This window comes from Callithrix jacchus, chromosome 3 (assembly GCF_049354715.1).
Source record: "Callithrix jacchus isolate 240 chromosome 3, calJac240_pri, whole genome shotgun sequence".
Classification (NCBI taxonomy): Eukaryota; Metazoa; Chordata; class Mammalia; order Primates; family Cebidae; genus Callithrix; species Callithrix jacchus.
In genome coordinates this window covers 102,272,507-102,295,218 of record NC_133504.1, presented here as the reverse complement: position 1 = coordinate 102,295,218, position 22,712 = coordinate 102,272,507, and the positions used below count along the sequence as shown (strand labels likewise).

The window sequence follows — 22,712 nt, the reverse complement described above, 5'->3', positions numbered from 1 at the left end:
TGTCTGTCGGTCTGTCTGTCTCTCTCTCTCTCGGCATAAGCATTCAATGTAAAGCCTATTTCAAAAATATATTGTAAAACATGGAGTGGGGTGGCTGCTTTCACATCAGTTTAGGGATGATGTAAAGAAACCTAAATATTTTAATGTGCAGAGAGTACAGTTGGCCTTCCAATACTGATTCTGAAAGTATAAACTGATATTTGTTATTAATTTTTTCAGATCAGACATGTTTTCAGTTATTTTCAACAGTGACAAACTTGCCAAGTCACTTATGTTTCTTACTCAATGCAATCCATGTCATTTAGTATACCAAAGAACTCCACTTTTTAAAATGTTGATTTGAAAAAAAAAACATGTGCTTATAAACCCCAAATGTCTAAGTTATTTCTGGGACCTTAAGTGATTCTGTTAGCTTCCAATTACCCTTAGGAATGCATTCTAGTGAAATAACATTGATTTCTTACAGGTCTTAATTTGAAGGCACCAAGGCATTGTCCCAGTATTGGAATGACTTTTTTAGGCCAGTGAGACTTTATCCAGTGTAATACATATATATGATATGTTATACAGCACTTACGATATGAACTACTATGTATGAGTGATATAAAAATTTAGAAGAGCTTCTGAAATTGTTTACAGACCATGATCTTATTTCACAAATGAAATTACAGTGTCACATAATGAGTCCAACTTATCAAACAGTCTAAGAATTTTAATTACGATTGCAGGACAGAGTGATACGTATAGGATAGACACTGGGCAATAACGAAAAACTACAATTCAGTTCCAAATCCCTACATCTTCAAAATACTTGGTTTACTGGCTATAAGTAACTACTACACACTAGGGTTTTATACAAGTATTTCATGCAAATTCTTTTCGGTAATCTAATTTGTATCAATGTGACCAGTCTGTGACATTGCTATATCTTAAATCCACGGACCCATGTTTCCAAGACCATGCCATGGCCCAGCCTCAACAGTTCTTCTTTTAAAATGTCATTTATTATTATAAACATAATGGAACACTAAGCATAAAGAATGTATAGGATAAAAAGCATATAGAAAAAGAAAAAAAATTACTTGTAATCTCAATAGCCCAGAAAATTTATAAATCTCATTCATCTTTTACTAAGCATACCTTTATACAGTTATCACCAAATGCATATGTAAATCCATCTTCTGCTTTTGCGTGTTAAACCCTCATAACTATTTTTGTGGCTATATGATGTTCCATTTAATGGAAGTAGCATGTGTTCCTTAACCATTATCCTAATATTATACTTTTGGGTTTTGCATTTTTTACAATGACAAAGAATATAGACATATGTGGCATACAGATGTTCCTCAGTATCTGAAAAGGACTGATTCCTGAACTACTCTCCCGCTACCGACACCAAAATTAGAGATTGCTCAAGTCCCTTATGTAAAATGGCATAGCGTTTGCATGTAACCTATGCACATCGTCATGTATACTTTAAGCCATCTCTAGATTAGTTATAATACCTATACAATTTAAATGTTATGTAAATTGTATTACTGTATTTTAAAATCTGTTTTATTTTTAATTGTTGTATTATTTTTTTAAATATTTTTGATCTGCGCTTGGTTGAATCCAGAGATGTGCAACTCACTGATACAGAGTGCCGACTCTATATATTTTTAGATATTTATACTAATTACTTAAAATTTATTCATTCAAGTAGAGTTACTAGGTCAAAGGGTATGATAACTTCAAAACTCTTGAAGTATAGTGTCAAATTGCTTCCCCATAAAAATTTTTATTCTATTAGCAAAATACAAAAGTTTACACTTAACTACGCATTTGCTTAACATTAAATTCATTAGTTTTATAAGTAACCTTCAAAGCCTTTTCAAGAAAAATTTCAGTTGGTGTTAAATTTGAGGAAAGACATAAATTTCTAACATGTCTTATTCAAACATTAACAAACTTGTAAACAATTTAGAAAACTTATAATTTTTCAGTTGAAAATTAAATATTCTAAAAACTATAAAGCCCATGAAAAACAAAACTCTATATTTAAACAATAGGCCAAAAATGACCTCTAATACATATTACTTAGGCATAATGGGAAATGGAATTGAATAAAGAATAGCCCAATCAGACAGTAAAAAACATTAATTGGACATGGTAAAATAAATACTGAACAATAGTTTAAGTTCCATTTTTAAACTTTCAATCTTTTCCTATAATTATGATTAAAGTATGTGACTCATAAATAGAATAAAACTGAGTTTTTTGCTATAATTTTGGATTTCCTTTTACAGGTGAGTTTAATTCATTTACATTATGATCCCTGATATATTTCCACCATTTCATTGACTGTTTTCATTTACTATGGTTTTTCTTTTGCCAATTTCCTATCCTTAAAATTTTTATTTTGAATTTATACATTCAATTTTTATGTTTGTACTCAGTCTTCACATTTTAACTACAGCAGTGAAATCAGTGACATCTAACGTAAATAGTGTTACTATTCTTTTCCTGAGCACATAAGGAAAATGGAAATTTTTAATTTAGTTTGCAACTTCTCATATTCCATGATAATGTTGTCTACCATTTAGCTCCATCTTATTTTCAGTGATCCTCAGTTGGTCTCATCTTATTTTAAAGAACCAATTGTTCTTTAAATTGAAGAAAAAAATAATTTTTCATTTTCTGTAGTTTACTCAGTAAGGTTTATGAGTAGTAAATCCTCTCCATCTTGATTATCTGAAAATCTTTTAAATTTTGCTTTTATGCTATAAATGTTGGATTTTGTCATTCTATCCTCCATGAGTTTTAGTCTCCCTTTTACATATACACTTACTCACATATTCAGAAAACTTCCCTGCATTGTGGGAAGTTTCTTACAATCTATATTCCAGTTTACTAATTTTCTCTTTTGCTTTTTTTTTTTTGAGACAGAGTATCGCTCTTGTCACCCAGGCTTGAGTGCAATGGCGCAGTCTCCACTCACTGGAACCTCTGTCTCCTGGATTCAAGTGATTCTCCAGCCTCAGCCTCCTGAGTAGCTGGAATTACAGGTGCCCACCACCACCCCTGGCTAGTTTTTGTATTTTTAGTAGAGACGGGGTTTCAACCACGTTGGCCAGGCTGGTCTGGAACTCCTGACCTCAGGTGATCTGCCCACCTCAGGGTCCCAAAGTGCTGGGATTACAAGCATGAGCTGCTGCGCCCAGCCTTTCTTCAGCTTTATCAATCTGATTTTTCATCTTCCAATGAGTTTTATATTTCAATCATTAGGCCTTCTTCTCTAGACATTCCATTTGTTTTTTTTCTCCAAGTCTGTCTTTTAAACAATATTCTGTCATTTCATTTGTGCTTATATTCCTTGTAAAAATATGGTTTGTTTTTACATTTACTTTTAGCTTCCTTCAGATTGCTCTATGAGTTCATGTTAGTAGAATGCTAACTCACTTATTATTGCTGACTCTCCCTTACAAGTTTACTACTTTCATGAGTGATGGGAAACTTTGTATTATAAGCTTATTGACAGGCCTGCCCTATTTTTGTCACATTATGGAAGGAAACCTAGAGAATGGCTTAGTGTTTGCTCTGCTGGGGTCCTAGAAGCTTACGCATCTTTTGTGCTTTGCTTCCATCACAGTATCTCAGATTCCATACCAGAGCTAGGTGACGTTATAGTTTTACTATAGATTTTATTTAAATGAAGTCTTCCTTTTCCTTTTCCTACCATGACTTTTCCTCTGTCTTCTCTGGGCTGATGGGCAAAAATGTTCTAGTTGTTGCTTGTGATGTAGGTCAGCCACTTGTGAGTTTCAGCTTTCTTTAGGGTTCCTACTTCCAAGTCTAGGTCTCACAAAGCCAGGACTTCTGTCCCTGTGCCAAAACTGAAACCCTAACTTCCAGTCCCTGGAAGCTATGTCCATGTCCAATCCTCATCCTGGTTGTTTTGGTATCCACTCACACAGTTACCTCTCTAGCTTAGAGTTACAGCTTCATTTGTGGCATTTGAGAATTTCTCTATCTTCTTTATTTTGGACCTCTTTTAATCCCTCTTTCTGCATGCACATGTATGTCTCTATAAAGTTTGCAACATTTTATCTAACATTTCAACATATTTTCAATCAAAGGTGTTTGTATTACTTGCTTAATGGAAAAATGTATTTGAATTTGTTTTGAACAAATAAACATCAACAGTAATATTTTCTATATATTTCTCATTGTATTCCTCTAAGTACCAACTTAGCTTTTGAAAAAATGTCATACAACACTATCTAGGTAACTGAATTCTACTCACATCCATTATGAACTCTGAATTTCTCCTATCTAGCAGTACACCTATATTTATGTCAGAATTTATATACAATTTTGAATAGATTCAGAGGTTGTAGTTCTTACCTGGTTTACTGAAAGTAGACTAGCTTTATTTTGAGATAACATTGCAATATAATCGGAGGACTATTTATTAATATACATTCCAGACACTAATTCTCCCAAAGGAAATAAGTATTAAGTAATCCTAATTGCTGGTTGCAATTTTCTGGCTACCTTTTCTATTCCCATTCTTTTTCTTAACATTAACCTTGTCGCTCTTGCAAACTTTGCAGTTTTGCTATTAGAAGCCTTTGTTTTCCAAAATAATGGCCAAATGGTATTACTTCTTTGCAAGACTTTGGCAGTAATACTGTCCCAGAAACATCAAGCTAACTGGTAAACAGAAACTATAGCTTTCACTGTAAAATACTATAATTACACAGTGCAGAATATCTCTGGTTTTTATCACTGAGGAAATCAATAGTGGTCTAGACTACAATTCTCTGTTGGACTAGAGTAGATACAGGAAAACAGATGAAAGAGTTTATTGACTTAGTAGGGATTGTTACTATAGCAAATCAAAGCTGCAGAAATAATTAGCTTTTAAATGAAATGGTTTTAACCCAAACAACAAAATGTTTCCATTAAACAAGTGACAATGATAAAACAAATAAATAAAAACAAACAAAAAACTAACAAAACCGTCCTGTAGCCTCATTCCTCTTCCCTGTCTATACACACACAACGCACACTTCAGGCCATCATTACTGGCAAATACCTAACCATAAGGAAAACGTTCTATGAATACTATAAGAAATGATCTAGAAGCTAAATGATCTAGAAGCTTCATGCTATGTCATGAAAGTCTTAGTTTGAATATGTCATGTTTCTGTTTGTCATAATTTAAAATGTGTCATTTTTCTATTACTAATAAAAGGTTCTGTCTTGTGGCATTGTATTCTTCATTAGACAGGTTTTTCTGAGGATTTCTAACTATGTACAATAGAAACAGTAGGTATTAAATCTCCCAAGATTGAAATAGTATATTGAGAGAGAATGTGAAACACAAAGAGAAAAACTCCAAATATTGCTACTTTGCAAGCACACGAATCAGTTTGTTCTACAGTAAAGGAAAAATACCAAGTGATAAAAAGGTCAAAAAGACTAACTTGTATGTGGTATGTTGTTAATTTCATCCTCAACTCAAACAAACTTTGTACCTCTGGATAAATGGTTAGCAAAACTGATATTCATTCATGCATTTCTGGTGCAAACTCGTGAGATTCACAGTGGCATCATTACCAGGAGCTGTGCTTTGTACACTCGGCAGTAGCCCATTCTTGAGTAATGCAATGTGCCCTGAACATAAAAATAAGAGGCCTATTGGATTTTCATTCTGTGTGAGCAACATAATTATGTATTTGTATTTTAAATAAGATTTCTTTTTAAAGGTTCCTATGTGTATAGACTCTGAAAAGTCAACAGAATTTTCTAAGTGTGGTAAAAACAAAGTATTTTATTCTTAAATGACAAATACAAATACCTTTGCACAAATACCTTCGGCTGCTTGTATTCTGCTGGCAATGTGTGATGTATTATGAGAAATGTCAACACTAGACCACCATTAAGCTCCAAAGATAGCACATTATTTGATCCGTTAATCTGAATAGGTATGATTTCAGAATACTTCTGAATACCTCAATTATTGGTCATAAAAAGAGACGGTAAATTGTGTACATCCAAGGGCTCCTCAGTAAAGGGGTAAGAGTTTACAATTATGGAAATCAAATTACCATGTAATTAACAAAATCTAAGGAACAGAGACATGAAAAATGGAGAATTTCTAGCTTATAGCACCCATTACATTCCTCAGCCAATCTTCTACACTTACTTTAAACATTTATGCTTTATTAATATTTATTTCCTTTAAATAAACTAAATCATACCCACATTATAATTTCTAATACAAACCCAGAATTTTCAAGAGGTTGTGAGGATGTTCTCATTAAACATGTGTTCTAAGTTAGTAAATCTACCTACAGAAATGTTTGTTATTTTTACATATGTTTTACATTCCATGGACATATTGGCTAGGTACCTGCCATGAATTAAGAATAAACAGCTTACATTTTGGAAGTCTTGCTTTGACCCTATGAGAAATCTAGAGTGCCCTTTTGTGCTTTCTGATAAAACTAAGTAACGGTTCCCCTCCACATAAGTGATTGAATCAACCCTTGCTCATGAAAAAGCAATATTGGATGCTATTTGTTAACTGGACATAGTTACTATTCATTCCAGTTCCTGGAAAATTAGCTGTTTCCAATTTTGAGAGCAAGCTAGAATATTGCTATATTATTGCTTTTTGTTCAAATAATTCTTTATTTCTAATGTTACCTTAAAAAAAAATCCAAATGGTTCTATCTCCACCCGCCTCAGTGTTTGCAATTTGCTTAAATTGACTTACTCTGCATGCAAAGCCCATCAGTGCAGTTCTTGGATTGCAAGACGAGGCCGTCGCAGTCCTTGCCTCCATTCTTGGGGGCTGGTGCTGTACACTCCCTCCTGCGCCAGTGGGTACACTCAGTTCCACAAGTAGACCACTTGCTCCATGATGTCCACCTGCCATCCACTGCCATGAAAAAATGCAGCAGCAGGTCAGAGGGAGAGGCAGCTGCTTAAGGGATGGAGCAGAGCTCAAGTATAATGCAACAAGCAAAACAAGAAAAACATGCCCTGCTGAGAAGCACTGTATTCATTTCAATTGTTGGAAATTGCACTTCTCCATCATTCGGGTTTTGTGAGCTTTTCCTAGAGTGTATGAGTGTTTCCTCCCTGACCAAGCCAAGGGAGGCTGAATGAGACATACAAAAGCCAAAGTTGTCACCAGGAGCTGTGTAAAAGTAGGTCAAGGTAGTTTCCCTTTTCCTATTAATGGGTGAGCTTCTGGGTTTTGTATTGAAAATTAGTGGGACTCGGGCCAGGCATGGTGGCTCATGGCTGTAATCCTAGCACTTTGGGAAGCCAAGGTACCCACCTGAGTACCTGAGCTCAGGATTCGAGACCAGTCTGGGCAACATGGTGAAACCCCGTCTCTACTAAAATACAAAAAATTAGCAGGGCATGGTGGCTTGCACCTGTAGTCCCAGCTACTTAGGAGGCTGACGCAGAAGAATCACTTGAACCTGGGAGGCAATAGTTGAAAAAGAAAATTAGGGGGCTCTCTTTGGATTTGAGACTCCTTTATTCCTAGTGCCATGTGGACAGTGAAAGCAAGCTTGTGTGGGAATTCAGAGAAGAGGCTGATACATTGGAGAAGAAATTTCTCCTACCTTCCATTCATTCATCCTGCTGGTATAGTTACCTCTTCTCTCTCATCTATATTTTATATAGTCTTTTTATTTTACTCTTTTTATCCAGGCTACTTGATTCTGCTGAAGCCTTCTGTAATGTTTTCATGAAAAGACTATTTTTCATTTATTATTTGATGATGTTTGTGTCTCTATTTTTATTTAAAAAATATTTAGGTAAGTCCCTAATATTTGTTATGATTCCGTCACTTAGAGGCAATTTACTTTCTTCCTAATTTTGGTGGCTGGCTTGTCAGCAATTTTAAGGATAATGAAGTCAGATATCTCTACTTTAAAAGCACACAACTTAAATCCCAGTTTGAAAAAGGATATAGTACATTTCAGTCATACTTGAAAAGGTAGATTTTTAAGTTTCTCACACAAATAGGATAAAAGTGTTGAAATAAGAGTTTTTAAATATTAATTTTCCCTGAAACAAATAATGATTATCAAGGATTCAATGTAAAACAATGCTAAATATCATTTATTGAACATAATCTTTTATATCTATATATTGATAAAAATGGTATCAATTTTAATAGTCTACATAGTTTGAGATCTACATGATTTCACATTCAATTTATTATGTAACTATATTATGTATAATGTGTATATGGCTATAAACATACCCATATGAAAAATAAAAAAGCATTAATAATTTAGTCATACAGAACTGGCTATAAGAAAGTCCCAACAACTTAGAGCAAAAACATTTGCTTTGACCTACACTAACTGAGTATACCAAAACACTGCCACCATATTGCCATTTCAACTCAAATTGATCAGAGCATTTTTAATTGTGGGAGTCAGCACCTACAGAATAAAATTTGAAATTTGAAGTCCAGCTAAGCTCAAAGGGTTCACTGTGGGAGACTGTTCTGATACTTGGAAATCAACACTTGGGAATGTAAAGTGTAGATTATGTATATCCCCCCAGTTTATTTCTCCAGCCCATCTCTGAGAAAGGTTCTATTAAAGGATAAATGGGATAAAATTAAGCCAAAGGAGGAGGTGGCTGTGCATCTAAACATCAAAACAGAAAACACAATAGCGACTCCAATGAACACAGTAAATTTATGGATTATTTCTAAATAATTTTAGCTTAGCTTTGACTATATTGTGTAACCAAGCATTTTAATGAATTTTGTTTTTGCTTTTGGCAAATATTATCTTCGATTTACCTATGGATAAGAGCTGGTACCATTTTGAGATAGTACAGAAAGATGGTAAGAGGTGGAGAGAAGCAATCTTGCCATAGGTACCACTGCAAATAACTCAAAAAAATAGATGACCAACATTTACAGATAATGAAGAACTGACTGCATTTTAGTTTCAGAATCCATTATCTCCTGTGCCACAAAACTTTGCCTTCCTTATATTTCAAATGTTATATTTGCTCTTGACCAGAAACTGACACCAAATATAAAAGATTTCAGTCTTAAACATTTTCTAAATTTCAGTTCCAATTAATTTCTATGTTTTTCAGAAGACAAAGGATTGTTATTCCTAAAATGTGTGGCTTTCAGTGCCATTCATATCCCTTGAATTACAAAATCTGCAGTCTTGGCCCCAGCAGTTTTGCTGAATAATATAAAGGGATCATATACAGTAGTGTTTAATCTCCTGTTTTATACAATTTTACATGTTTTGGTAAGAACATTAAGTATTCTTTTGGAGGAAAATATGTGATTTTGCAGGAATGTAAACATTGAATGTAGGCCAGATTTAAATTATGTTTATCACACATTCAGATCAAGAATAAAGACTCTGTATCTGTTCTCTAAAAACATATTTCATGAATAATGGGAGATATTTGGAATGAGAGGACTGGTTTATTTACCTGGGCATAATGTAGTACAGGTTATTTTCTGCACACTCTGTCCTTCACAGAAGGCACCCCCATTGAGTGGTGCCGGGTTGGTACAAGTCCTTGTACGTTTCTGATACCCTCGTCCACAGCGGCTATTACACACAGACCACTCTGTCCAGGTGGACCAGCCACCGTTGACTGAAAGGAGGCAAACAGTGGAAAATGGATTAAACATGTATGCACGTACAACACACATGGACACATAAAACAGATACAATATGTAAACAAAGTTATTTTCCAAGTGACCATTACAAAAATCCAAAATTTCACAGCCAGAAGAGACCATGGTTATCATTTTATCCAAAGTTTTATTGTACAGATGGAGAAAAAATATTATTTACCAACATTTACTTACCTACTCAGAAAAATAAATTGGACTGTGTTCTCTTTTCCTTGGCCAGTGTTCTTAAAAAATATACATATCTCCTTACCTAGTCAAGCTCCAAAACTACTTTTGACAGCTCGTCTCAAATAATAAATGTTTACATCTCAATGACGAGCCTGCAAGTGAAGCTATAGCATGGGAACAGAATAAAATCATTTACCTTCTTTTTCAGAAAGAAATAAAACCAGATGATTGATTTTTTAAACATAGGTGAACTTTACAACGTTTTAAGGATTTTTATTCAGTTGCACAAACCAGTGAACCTGGTTAAAAAATAAAATCTTATAGTATTGGAGTTATAAACAAATTGAATGGCAATTTGAGTTACTTGGCAATCAGTTAGTTTTGAAATAAACACATATGTTGTGTGTAAAGGCCAATTGTGATGTCTGATGAGCTGTCAGCATATGTGATTGTATAGCCTATACCCTAACACTGCACACTTTCCACTTCTGCAGATCTCTTTAGAAAACACTTTGATATGTATTTTTTAATACTTCAATAATCTGTCTATGAAATTTTTACAATTTCTAACAAAAATAATTTGCTTGTAATTAAAATATTATGCAACTAGTATATGCATAATACACTTATGTACTAAATAAGTGTATTAGTCATTCAAGTAACGCAAACCTTATATGTGCATATCATTTGCCCAACATTTTGTTTTCTAGAAACCTATTGAATAGGGAATAATCATGAATATTTTACAGACAGAAATGTATTTTTCATGGAAACTATTTTATATAAATATGAATAATTAGAAACAACTATAATGTTGAAAAACAGGAAAATGGCAAAGCCAGCCTTATAGGTTCATGTGACGGACTCCTGGACAGCCATTAAAAATGATACTGTAGAGGCTATTTCATAGTACATGAGGCTGAGTGAAGTGGCACCCACTTGTAACCCAAGCACTTTAAGGCCAAGGAGAGAGGATTGCTGGAGCCCAGGAGTTCAAGATCAGTCTGGGGAACAAAGCAATATTCTATCTCCACAAAAATTAAAAAAATTAGCTGGTTATGTTGGCATATGTATATAGTCCCAGTTACTCAGGAGGCTGAGGCAGGAGGATCCTTTAAGCCCAGGAGTAGAGGCTGCAGTGAGCTATGATCACATCACTACACTCCAGCCTGGGCAACACAGTGAGATCCTGTCTCTAAATAACTAACTAACTAACTAACTAAATAAATAAATAACACACGAATGTTTCAGTATGTTTTAAATAAAAGTAATGTTTATGGATACATTATACATAATTACATATGTATAACTTTTATGTAGTATGTATATAATACTTAATGTTTATATATTTTGAATATAATTATAAAAATTATATATATATATAACAACATATATAGAAAATAGTATAGGCCAGGCGCAGTGCCTCATGCCTATAATCTCAGTATTTTTGGAGGCCTAGACGGGCAGATCACTTGAGTCCAGGAGTTTGAGTCTTGTCTGGGCAATATAGTGAGACCTCATCTTTACAAAAAATTAGCCAGGTGTGGTGGCACATGCCTGTAGTCTCAGGTATTTGGGAGGCTGAGGAGAAAGGATCATTTGAGCCCAGGAGACTGAGGTTGCAGGGAGCCAAGATTGTGACACTGCACCCCAGTCTGAGCTACAGAGTGAAATCCTGTCTCAAAAAAAAGAATATACCAATAGTATACATATAATTTTTGTTTAATGCTATCTCTGGGTGACAGGATTATAGGTATAGGTATTTCCTTCTTTGATCTTTTCTGTTTTCCAAATTTTCTCTAGTGGATGTATATTTGCAATCTAAAAATTACATTAACAAAAAATGTATAAAATACTCCCTAAATACGAAATACTGGTTAGATACATATGTTTTCTATGAAGTTCTGGTGAGTCCAACCTATGAGGCTTGGACAAGTTATTTTAGGAGGTTATGCAAAGGACAAGCAGATGGTGGATAGGTAGGGTTTCAGTTAGTGTTCCAAAAAGCAACTTAACCTGCTCAAGTTTACAAAATTCCCTGTGATGGAATTGTCTGTATAAACTGTTTACTAGCATACTGGCAAGCTGATATTTGGGGTTTAGGATACATATACTGTTCTGCTAGGATTTTAATGAGAAATAATCAGGGATGAAAAAGTCTTTGAACATTCTAGGTTTATCCTTTCACTTTATGATGAACGAGGCAAGGGCTCAGAGAATCCTGGTTAAAAAACCCTCTGAAGATCAGTTAGTGAAAGAAATACTCCTATGACCCAGGATTCCTGACCCTAGTGCAGAGCTGTTTTCTCAATTCTAACTACTAAGTTACTTGTGTATGATCCTTCCTAAAGACAACACATTCATTGTATTTATGGATATTGAAAGCATAATATACATAGGAAGAGATTTGCATGTTCATTAAACATCTATCTAATACAACTACATATAGTCTGCCTTCACTAGTTATTTATGACTGGCACATACTGTGATTGTGCCCCATTTCTTTCCTACATTTCAAATCTTGTTAATCAAGTGTTTCAGGCAGTTTAAAATAAAATTTAAAAAGAAGAAAATATTTTATTATTTTATTGTGATTTAAGAAAGGCCATTGTGTACAATTCAACACAGCCATTATCTGGACTCGGAAATTAAACCTCTGAGGAATCAGAGGATCAAAAAAAATTTTACGTATCTTTCTTGTAATTAAAGTGACATTTTTAAAGCAGCACTACATTTTTTTGGAACAGCATAGTGGTTTCTCTTCTCATAAACACACATCCATCTTAATGGTACTGTGGGATAGGCAAAATTTTACTTCCACTTTTTCAGGATTTTTTCAGCTGGGCCTAATAATTACATTGGTGTAACACAAATCAACAGGAGACGAACATGAAAATTTATTTCATAGAACTTTTACATGTCATAAGAAAATGAAGACCCAAAGATGCAGTTAGAGTTGAATGCTTATATACTGAACTGGACAAAGAGTAGTAAGTTGTGAAAACATAACTAAATTGTGTGGTAAGGCTAAAAGAAGATTATGATTTATTTTAATAAGATTGATACAGAATTCTCTGGATCTTAACTTTCCCTTGAGATCTCTGGATCTCAACTTCCTGTCCTTGATAAGAATGTAACTTTCCTTCTAGTATAGGGAAGGCATCTTTCATTTGAAAATCTCATCTCCTGCTTTTAAGAGTCAGAAGGATTACCAGAGTGATCTTGCACCTGCTATTTCTCAGGGACCTTTAATGTAGAAAATAGTCAATATGCCAAGTGACATATTTTGGGGTGCCATATTCTTAACCCCTTCAGTCCTATCATGTACCCGTAACGTTTCAGTCAAGGACAGACTTCAGATACAGTAATGATTTGTTCCATAAGGTTATAATGGAACTGAGAAATTCCTATCACCTAATAACCTCACAGCTGTTGTAACATTGTGTATTACTTTACTTTTTCTACAAATGTAGTATAGCCTATGTGTAGCATTTATAAAGTCTACAGCAGTGTAGAGTAATGTCCTAAGCCTTCGCATTCACTCACCATTTACTCATTGACTCACCCAGAGCAACCTCCAGACCCACAAGCTCCATTCATGGTTAAGTGCCCTATACAGGTGTACTTTTTCTTTTGTATCTTTGATATCTTATTTTCATAGTACCTTTTCTATGTTTAGATATACAAATACTTACCATTTTGTTCCAATTCCCTATAGTATTCTGTTTAGTAACATGGTATACAGGTTTGTAGCCTAGGAGTAACACGCTATACCACCGATCCCAGGTGTGCAGTAGACTATACCATCTAGGTTTGTGTGAATACACTCTACGATGTTCACACAATGATGAAATCATGTAATAAAGCATTTCTCAGAATGTGTCCCCATCATTAAGTGACACATGACTTAATGATGTGTGTACCATGAGCCTCATACTTGCTAGTGGCTGTCCCTCCTTCAGTCAATAAGACACCAAGGCCCATGGATTTTAACACTAAAACAGTGATGAAAATCTTCATTATGTTCTAGGAAGTGGTGAGGCATGAGCATATCATTCTGGAGGTAGCATAATCTCAAAATATTTCCCAGGTTGTCTGGTTTCCTTGGAGACAGTAAAGCATCAAAAATATGAGGAACTATTCGATGTCTAACGTTGTGAGAAATATGTAAATACACAGACCAGTCTCAGTCTACCAAAGAGCTTAACCTTAGCTGGAGAGATGAATCTGCTCATGAAATGACTAAAAAATAACTGAATGCTGAACCATTTAGAGAGATAAAAGCATATTTGCCACATCAAAATGGGGCATGAAATTGCTTAGTACTTCCAGAGAATTGATAGGTTTAGAGATGAACTGACTTAGAAAGGACCAGGGTGTGAGAGGAAGCTTCCTAAGAAGTCGCTTTGTTGGACTTTACCATATTATTAGGATTAGGGCCACTTGGCCAGATAAGGCAGTATCTTCACTCTGCACACCTCAGATGGAGTGAGCAGAATGAGTTGTAAGCAGCTAAAATTGTGCTGATGTATTTTGCAAATAGGTCAGCTCCTGCTTTCTAAGGGGTTGTAATGATATGACTGAGGCTAGATCCACAGAAACATCAGCAGGCTGAATGAGGCATATTCATCTTTAGAACTCAATCTAGATCTTGGTGGTGCACGTTCTGGAGAGAAGAGGGCTTACAGAAGCAGCAAGCATGCAGGGAGGCTTCCTTTGCTTTCCTAGAAGCTGACTGACAAAGGGCTGAGAATGTCTGAGTCTGTCCTTTCACATGAGTACCAGGGAAGCAATTAAACCTCACTGGCCCTGTGAAAAGCAGCAAGCAAGTAGTGATAGAGATTGAAAAGGGGCTTCTAGAACCCGGCATGGTGGTGCATGCCTGTGGTGCACGCTACTCCAGAGGAGGCTGAAGTGGGAGGATCCCTTGAGCTCAGGAGGTCAAGGTTACAGTGAGCTATGGTCATGCCATTGTACTCCAGCCTGGGTGACAGAGCAAGATTCTGTCTAAAATAAAATGAGATTTTAAAAAAGGGCTTCTGGCTTGAGTTAAGACACTGATGCCAATGAGAAACTGCAGTTAGACGTGAACTAGATCGATACCCTGAAGGGTCACTCACCATAGACTATGACAGTGGCAGTTGTGCTTTTCCTCTTGGCAACAATGTTTTTGGCAACACAGGTATAATTGGCAGTATCAGAGAGGCGGGCCTGCTTTATGATGAGGTTGTGATCTATAGTAATATAAAAATTCCGATCTTCAACGGGATCAATTATGTCTTCATTTTTCAACCATTCCACCTAAAGATACATGAGAAAAATAGATAAATCCCCAGCATGGATCCCTCAACCGCTGTCTGTCCTAACCTGTGTTTTGTAATATGTACAATGTTGTTCCAGGCCGTGAACTTCTGCAAACTGGTGGGAAGTAACTTTCCAATGTCATGTTAAGTATCACTTACCTGCCAAACATGCCGATTCTGTCTGTACTACATTATTTTCAAATGTCAATGAACCAATTGGGAAATACAGCGTTCAGATTGTTTTCACTTTGCCCTGTAGGCACGAATGGGGAATGTGTGCTGCCAAGTTCAGAACCCAATCAAAAATAATAGGATAAATGTTTCAAACTGAACTCAAACCTTTTGCTATTTGTTTACTCTTGGCAACTTACCTGCTGCTTTCCAGAAAAAAATATAACGACTATTTTTAAAAGCACAAAAGGCATTTTAGACATCACATAGCTGTAATAAAATAACATTTGGATGATTTATATGTAGCTTCACTGAAACATATGGATTAAATATCCCTGAAAATGCGCTGACTTCAAAATGTAGCAAAACACATATTTGGAAAGGTATCTCAGCCAAAATATTTAAAAATTTTTTTTCTACCAATTCTTAATACAATCCGAGTAGCTTACAAATCATACTCTAATCCTTCCTTTTGTAAAATGCTAACATTCAAATCTTTGGCTCAGGGTGTGCTTTGTAGGAACCTGACCTTACGACATGACCATTTAAAGCTGCTGAACTTTTTTTTTCTATGTGAATAATATTAATGTAGTAATAATAATGTTATACTTGCTGAATAAAAAGATGAAAACATAGGTGTATAAACTGTTCTTCTCGAGGTAAACTATTTCTTATTCTGGCAGTTGCCTTTTTTTTTCTATGCACAGTTTTTTCCATAAGCAAAACAATAAACAACGTTGATATTTACCACACTTAAACTCTCCTTTTGCATTAGGGTGAATGTGGATACAGGTAACCTTTAGTGGTAGGGAGTCAATATTGTTGCCATTTTCAAAACCTTAAGGAGCTTCTCTAGCACCAGAAGAGGTCTAGAAATTAATCTCTAAATCTGTCAGTGGGTTTGACATTGCACAACTCTAAATTACATTTAAGGCAGGGACTCTCAAATAATGCTCCTCTAATCCTTAGAAGAGAAGCCAACATTTATAGAGAAAAATAAAAATCAACAACAATCCTGAAATACAGAAATGTATGAGGTTGTAGACAAACTATTTGTAATGATGTAAATGTTGAAAACTCTAAACATTCTTGATATTTACACTCAGGTTAGTGAGAAAAAGAATAGAATCCATTTAAAACAGTGAGTGTTTTAAATATGTATTTTGTTTTCAAATACAGACCGCAGACTCAGCCAGAGCTATGCCTAGATATCTCTCAGATATATACTCATATTCACTTGACCAGGATTTTCTCAATGCTTTGCCCAATGTGTGGAAATAAGATCCTGCTGGAAGTGTATGGGAGAAGGTGGCATAATTTATCACTGCTAAAAATATCTTTGAGAGATAATTACAAGTTGAAGGTAATATTTTTGAGTGGAATCTTCACCTAGGTTATCTATGCCTTTCTAAAGAAAGTCTTCTATCACGCAAGGCACTGATGGGCTCCCTTTCTGACAGGTGTTCTTGCAGCCCTTCTGCAATTTCTGCACTTAGTGTGCTTCTCTTTCAAGTACCCATAGCTGACCCTCTTCTCTGCAGAACAGCCCTCAGACTCATGGATTGTCTTTGCCTGAAAGTGCCTAGGAGTTTTTACAACTTCCTCATTAGCCATTGACTAGTGGGTGCAGAAATACAGCTTCTGTCCCACTGGGTCGGAAACTGAGCTGTAACTTTCCAGAATTCCCTTGCAGGGATGAGGCTGAAGCTACAGCCTTGAGACTGCACCTGAATTGACATGAATTGACACTCTTATAAATGGAGCATACCTAATCCAAAAATCTGGAATCTGAAATACTCTGAAGTCCGAAACATCATGAGCACCAACGTGACGCCACAAGTAGAAAATCCCACACGTGACCTCATGGCTGGTTGCGGTCAAAATGCAGGTGCACAACGCAGAGTTTATTCAGCATACCCAAGGGAAGACCATGACACCAAACAACCACAGACTGTCCACATGAGTGGCTCACATAGTGACCCCTTTGCTTCCTGATGGTTCAGTATGCACAAACTTTGTTTCAGGCACAAAATTATTTAAAATATTGTATGAAATTCCCCCCAGGCTATGAGCATAAGATTCATATAAAACAAATGAATTTTGTGTTTGAACTTGGATCCTATTCCCAACATATCTCCTTATGTATATGCAAATATTTCAGAACCTGAAGTCCAAACAATTCTGGTCTTGAGCATTCTGTAGAAGGGTTACTCAACCTGTACTAGGTTTCTTCTCTCTCCTGCTTGCTCGTCCACTTCACAGGGTTCTCTTAGAAGCACTTTCTTAAAAAACTACTCACATTCATACCTTTGGTTCATGATTTGCTTCTGGAGAACACACAGCTATTCAAAAGTATGGTTTCTCCAACGTAAATGATGTCAGTTTAACAGGGATGTTCTTCTAATCATAAATGACATAAGGAAATCCCAAGGGATATTTCAAACCACTTGTTCATATGAAGAGTTTATTACACAGAAGGAAGTGCTCAATCTGCATGGTTGACAAAAGATTTGAAGAGACATTATTGTTGGATACATGATCTTTACTCGATTATAGATAATGACACATTTGCCTTGGGTGTCTCTAGCCTATTTGGAGCAGTGGTTCTGACCTGAACCTCAGGACCCCTGAGAAGCCCCAGGAGTGTTGACAGGCCCCTGTGGGGGGCACTGCTCTCCTCTTCTAATTACCACTTGAATCACAGAAACTCTGCTTTTATGCGTTTTCCACACTAGATTTGCTTTTACACCTTTGTTTCGAGAAATAAAGGGTTCTACAGCTAGAGAATAGCTGTGGAAGTGAAGAGGGGGGTCCAGGCCTCCTCCAGCTTCTGACAAGACTCCCAACCAGTCCTTGATACCCCAGGGCTGCCAGCTATATCAGCACTCTGCTCTGAGACAGTAATCTCTATGAGAGGCTGAGTCAGGACTGCAGTCCATCCCTCACCTGTGCTGTAATCCCAGGGGCTGCACGTCACCAGCTCCAAAAGTCCTGACACTCTTCCATACTGCCTGGGATACAGCATGAAAATGTTCTAAAATTTCAGTGTCTTTTTAGATTGTTTCCTTCACATTTTTCTCATACTAAACTCTAGGTCTTTCTGATGCCATTGTTTCTTCTGGAGTCTTCTGAAGGGGTGGATATTCCATTTCCCAAATCCAACATGCACTGGATCTGGGGTGGGTAAGTGTTGTCCTGGCTCAGCCTCGTCTCTTTCAGACTGTTCTCTCTAAACATCTTTGCCTTGAATATTATGCCATCAGATTATATCAACCAATTTCGACTTTTTTTGTAGTTGTTTACAGGCCTCTGGATTAACAGTCACTTTATCTAAAGTATAATTTGTGAAGAGTTTAATAACCACAAAGATAACACTTCCAACATCTTGGTCCTTCAATTCCATGACCCTTCATCCTGCAATGATCTTATCCTCCAAGGTCACACATTCTAGGCCAGAAGTTTTCAACCCTGCTTCACAATAGAATAACGTGGAGAACATTTATAATACATTAATGCTAAATTCAACCCAGAGAAGCTAAATCCAATCCACAAAAACTCCAATTCGCTGGTGGTCTAGCATCAGTGTTTCAAACTCCCTAAGGGTTGTATTTACCGTTAGGGCTGAGAAATACCAGTCTAGATCATTGCCCTTAAAAATGCAATCCCTGGATCAATAGAATCAGTGTCACTGGGAGCTTGATAGACATACAGAATCTGATAGACATATAGAAGCTAAGGCTCTGCCAACCGATTACCAAATCAAAATATGTACCTAATAAGAACTTCAGAGGATTTATATGCACACTAAAGTTTGAGAAGCATAATTTAGCTCTTGTCGTTATCATTAATTACAACACTTCCATGAACTTAGTTTCAATTACCCTTTCCTTTACCCTTTCTGTCTTTCCTGTTCACTCTCTCTAAGATACTGAATTCAACAATCCTTCACCAGCACCTACAATCTATTGAATTTACCAATTTGTTTCTTAGATTTTCAAGTGTGAATTGCAGTGTCTAACCATATCTGGTTCTTGCATTATACTGGTAATGCTCTTATCCCTTTCTCACTTCAAGATACTTACTTGGCCACTATTTTCCCATACCCCTCTGTTTTTTTTTTTTTTTTAAATTTTTTAATTCTTTTTATTTTTTGAGGCAGAGTCTCACTTAGTTGCTCAGGCTAGAGTGCAGTGGTGCAATCACGACTCACTGCAGCCTTCACCTCAGGGGTTCAAGCAATTCTTGTGCCTCAGCCTCCCGAGTAGCTGAGATTACAGGCACCCACCACCACACCTGGCTAACTTTTGTATTTTTAGTAGAGATGGGGTTTCACCATGTTGGCCAGGTTGGTTTCGAACTTCTGACCTCAAGTGATCTCCCCACCGTAGCCTCCCAAAGTGCTGGGATTACAGACATGAGCCACCATGCCCAGCCCCCTGTATTCTAGAGGTGGAACATGGGTGTACACAGCCATGGAGAGTGGGCTCATCTTAAAATTAATGATAACAAATGATAAGTGGGCTTTATTTCTGCCAAGAAGGCATGCTATATTTTCATTGTTCATTCTCCCCCTCTCCTAGGTAACCATTTCATACTTTCTCCTCTCGACTACCTCCCCTTCGACCCTCACTTTCAGCTAATGACCAAGATTTCTGTGTCACTGAGAAACCTGACAGTCACAAGAGATCTTCCAGTGCTCCCATTGTCTGTGTGCCTAACCCCATCTGCGCCCTCTCTCTTATCACTGGGGGAGCTCTCTGTGTTCCTATCTGTCACCTCAGATTTGTACTCTGTATCCTAGACTCGCTCTTCTATTCAAGGGCAAGTCTCAGGAATTCTCTTCTCTCTCTCCTAAATTATTCAATTTCCCTTGATGCTGAATCATTTCCACCAGACTACAGATGTGTTGTTATTTTTCAAAACTTGGAAGAAAATCCTTTCTCACCCATTTCTGCCTCTACTCACCCCCTGCCCCCTGCCTGCATTTCTCTGCTTGCCCTGCCTTACAGAACTCCTTGGAATAGTTGTTTACAATTCGCTGTCTTCAATTCCCCACTGAAACTGTTCTAATCTGTGTTTACTTCCACCACTTCATCATAGCTGCTCTTTTCTCTTTGCTAAATGTACTGCTGAGGTCTTAGTGCTCATCTTACTTGACTCACAGTAGCACGTGATCTGGTTATTCCCTCCTTCCTTCCAATTTGCATTCTCTGGACAGGACACTTTCTGGGGTTTTGTCCTACCTTGCCTCATGCCTCACAGCTTCCTTAGGCTAACATTTGTGTCCCGTGGCTCAGTCTTTGGAATTCTGCTGCTTTCTATATTCTGTCCATATTCATTAGTGAGCTTATTCAGTCCCACACAGATGACTCCTACATTTATCTCCAGCCTAGACCCCACCCTTGAACTCCAGACTTGTATATCCAGCTGTCTTCAGGCAACTCCATTTGATTGCCCGATAGTGACCTCCTGAACCGCCTTTCCAAACCTGCTCCTCTCACAGTTTAACACACCTCACTTAAGGCCAACTGCAGCCTTGCAGCTACTTAGACAAAAACCTGACTTAGTGTTGACCACTTTTTTCCTCTTTCTTAGCCCATTCAATGTTAGAGCAGCACACATTAGGAACTGGACGCTTCTCATTCTCTCACTCCCTGGTCCAAGTGGCTATCGTTTTCCCTCCTGAATTACTGCAACCATTGTCCATCTTATCTTCTGCTTTTCCCCTGAACACTCAACTGTCTACTTTCAACACTGTAGTTACAGTGATTATCCATAAGGTGTAAGTCATAGGGTACCTTATGTATGAGTCAGGGTTCTCTAGAGGGACAGGACTAATAGTATATACAAGAGTATATTATATTAAATTTGATAGAATATATATAATAGAGAGAGAGAGAGAGTGTGTGTGTGTGTGTGTGTGTATATATGTATATACACACAGTTATATATATAATATATATACTATTAGTTCTGTCCCTCTAGAGAACCCTGACGTATATACTTTACATGTATATATAAAAGGGAGTTTATTAAGTATCAACTCCCATGATTACACAGTCCCACAATAGGCCATCTACAAGCTAAGGAGCAAGGAAAGACAGTCTGAGTCCCAAAACTGAAGAGTCTGGAGTCCAATGTTCCAGGGCAGGAAGGGTCCAGCACGGGAGAAAATTTTAGGCTGGGAGGCTAGGCCAGTCTAGACTTATGTTTCTCTGCCTGCTTTATCCTGGCCACACTGACAGCTGATTAGATGGTGCCCACCCAGATTGCGGGTGGGGGGGTCTGCCTTTCCCAGCCCACTGGCCCAGACGTTAACCTCCTTTGGCAACACCCTCACAGACACACCCAGGATCAGTACTTCACATCCTTCAATCCAATCAAGTTGATACAAAGTAACAACACTCACACTGTAACTCATCTCAAACCCTCCAAATGCTCCTTCTCCTATTCAGTGTCACTGCTAAAGTCCTTACAACCAGCCTGGATGACATACTAAGGCTACACCTCTATAAAAAAATACAGAAATTAGTAGGGCATGGTGGCATGTGCCTGTATTTCCAGCTACTTGGGAGGTTGAGACAGGGGAATGGCTTGAGTCTGGGAGGTCAAGGACATAGAGAGCTATGAGTGCACCACTGCACTCCAGCCTGGGTGACACAGCAAGGCCTTGTCTCAGAAAAAAAGAAAAGAGAAGAGTGGCATGGGAATAGGAGGCAGGGAGAAAAAAATGGATTCAGACAAATATTGGAAGGGACAGAGGACAGCACATACAAGTTGACTGTATGTGGAAAGGGGGTACAAGTGGAACTCATCTTGAACCCATGCATGGAGCAGGGATACAGGAGGCAGAAAAGAACTGAGGGTAGAAAGGATAACACTTCAGATTTGGCTGATTTCACTGGGAATCCAGCTAAGACAGCATGGCTTTGACAACAGCTAAGTAGCTAAGTTGCTTAAAATTCCCATTATTTCCATGAACAGAGTGAGTTTTTCTCTGAAAGTTTTGAAATAATTAAAAAAAAAAAGAGAACCCTGAGGACTTCTGCTTCTCTTGGATCAGCTGTATCTTAGCCTTAAGAACCGAACACGGATATTGATCAAAAAGATATTTGCAGGACCAGAGTGGCTGTGACATTTATTACCATTGTGGCTTAAATAAAAATGATGAAGCATGAATTAAACTTAGAAGACATATGGAAAGGAAAACAATGTGTGAGAATAATTCTGTTTATCATGCAAAGGATTGTCTGATTCAGCAAGAGAAATCAATATAAGAGCCATAACATACAATTTAAATATATAGCCTTTTCATGAAATGTCTCCAGAAGAAGCACTACTAAAGTAACATTCTTCCAGGTGAAACAATT

The 22,712-nt window shown here is 37.0% G+C and overlaps 1 protein-coding gene across 2 annotated transcripts in view; it reads right to left on the bottom strand.

Moving 5' to 3' along the window:
* Positions 1-22,712, bottom strand: part of UNC5C (unc-5 netrin receptor C) — a 397,080-nt gene that overhangs the window by 67,467 nt on the left and 306,901 nt on the right. For both annotated transcript variants that reach the window (XM_035293290.3, XM_035293289.3), the window contains exons 5-7: positions 14,989-15,169; positions 9,490-9,657; positions 6,767-6,931 (exon numbers count right to left, since the gene is read on the bottom strand). In XM_035293290.3, the coding sequence (XP_035149181.1) occupies positions 6,767-6,931; positions 9,490-9,657; positions 14,989-15,169 (514 nt within the window). The remainder of the gene's footprint in view (positions 1-6,766; positions 6,932-9,489; positions 9,658-14,988; positions 15,170-22,712) is intronic.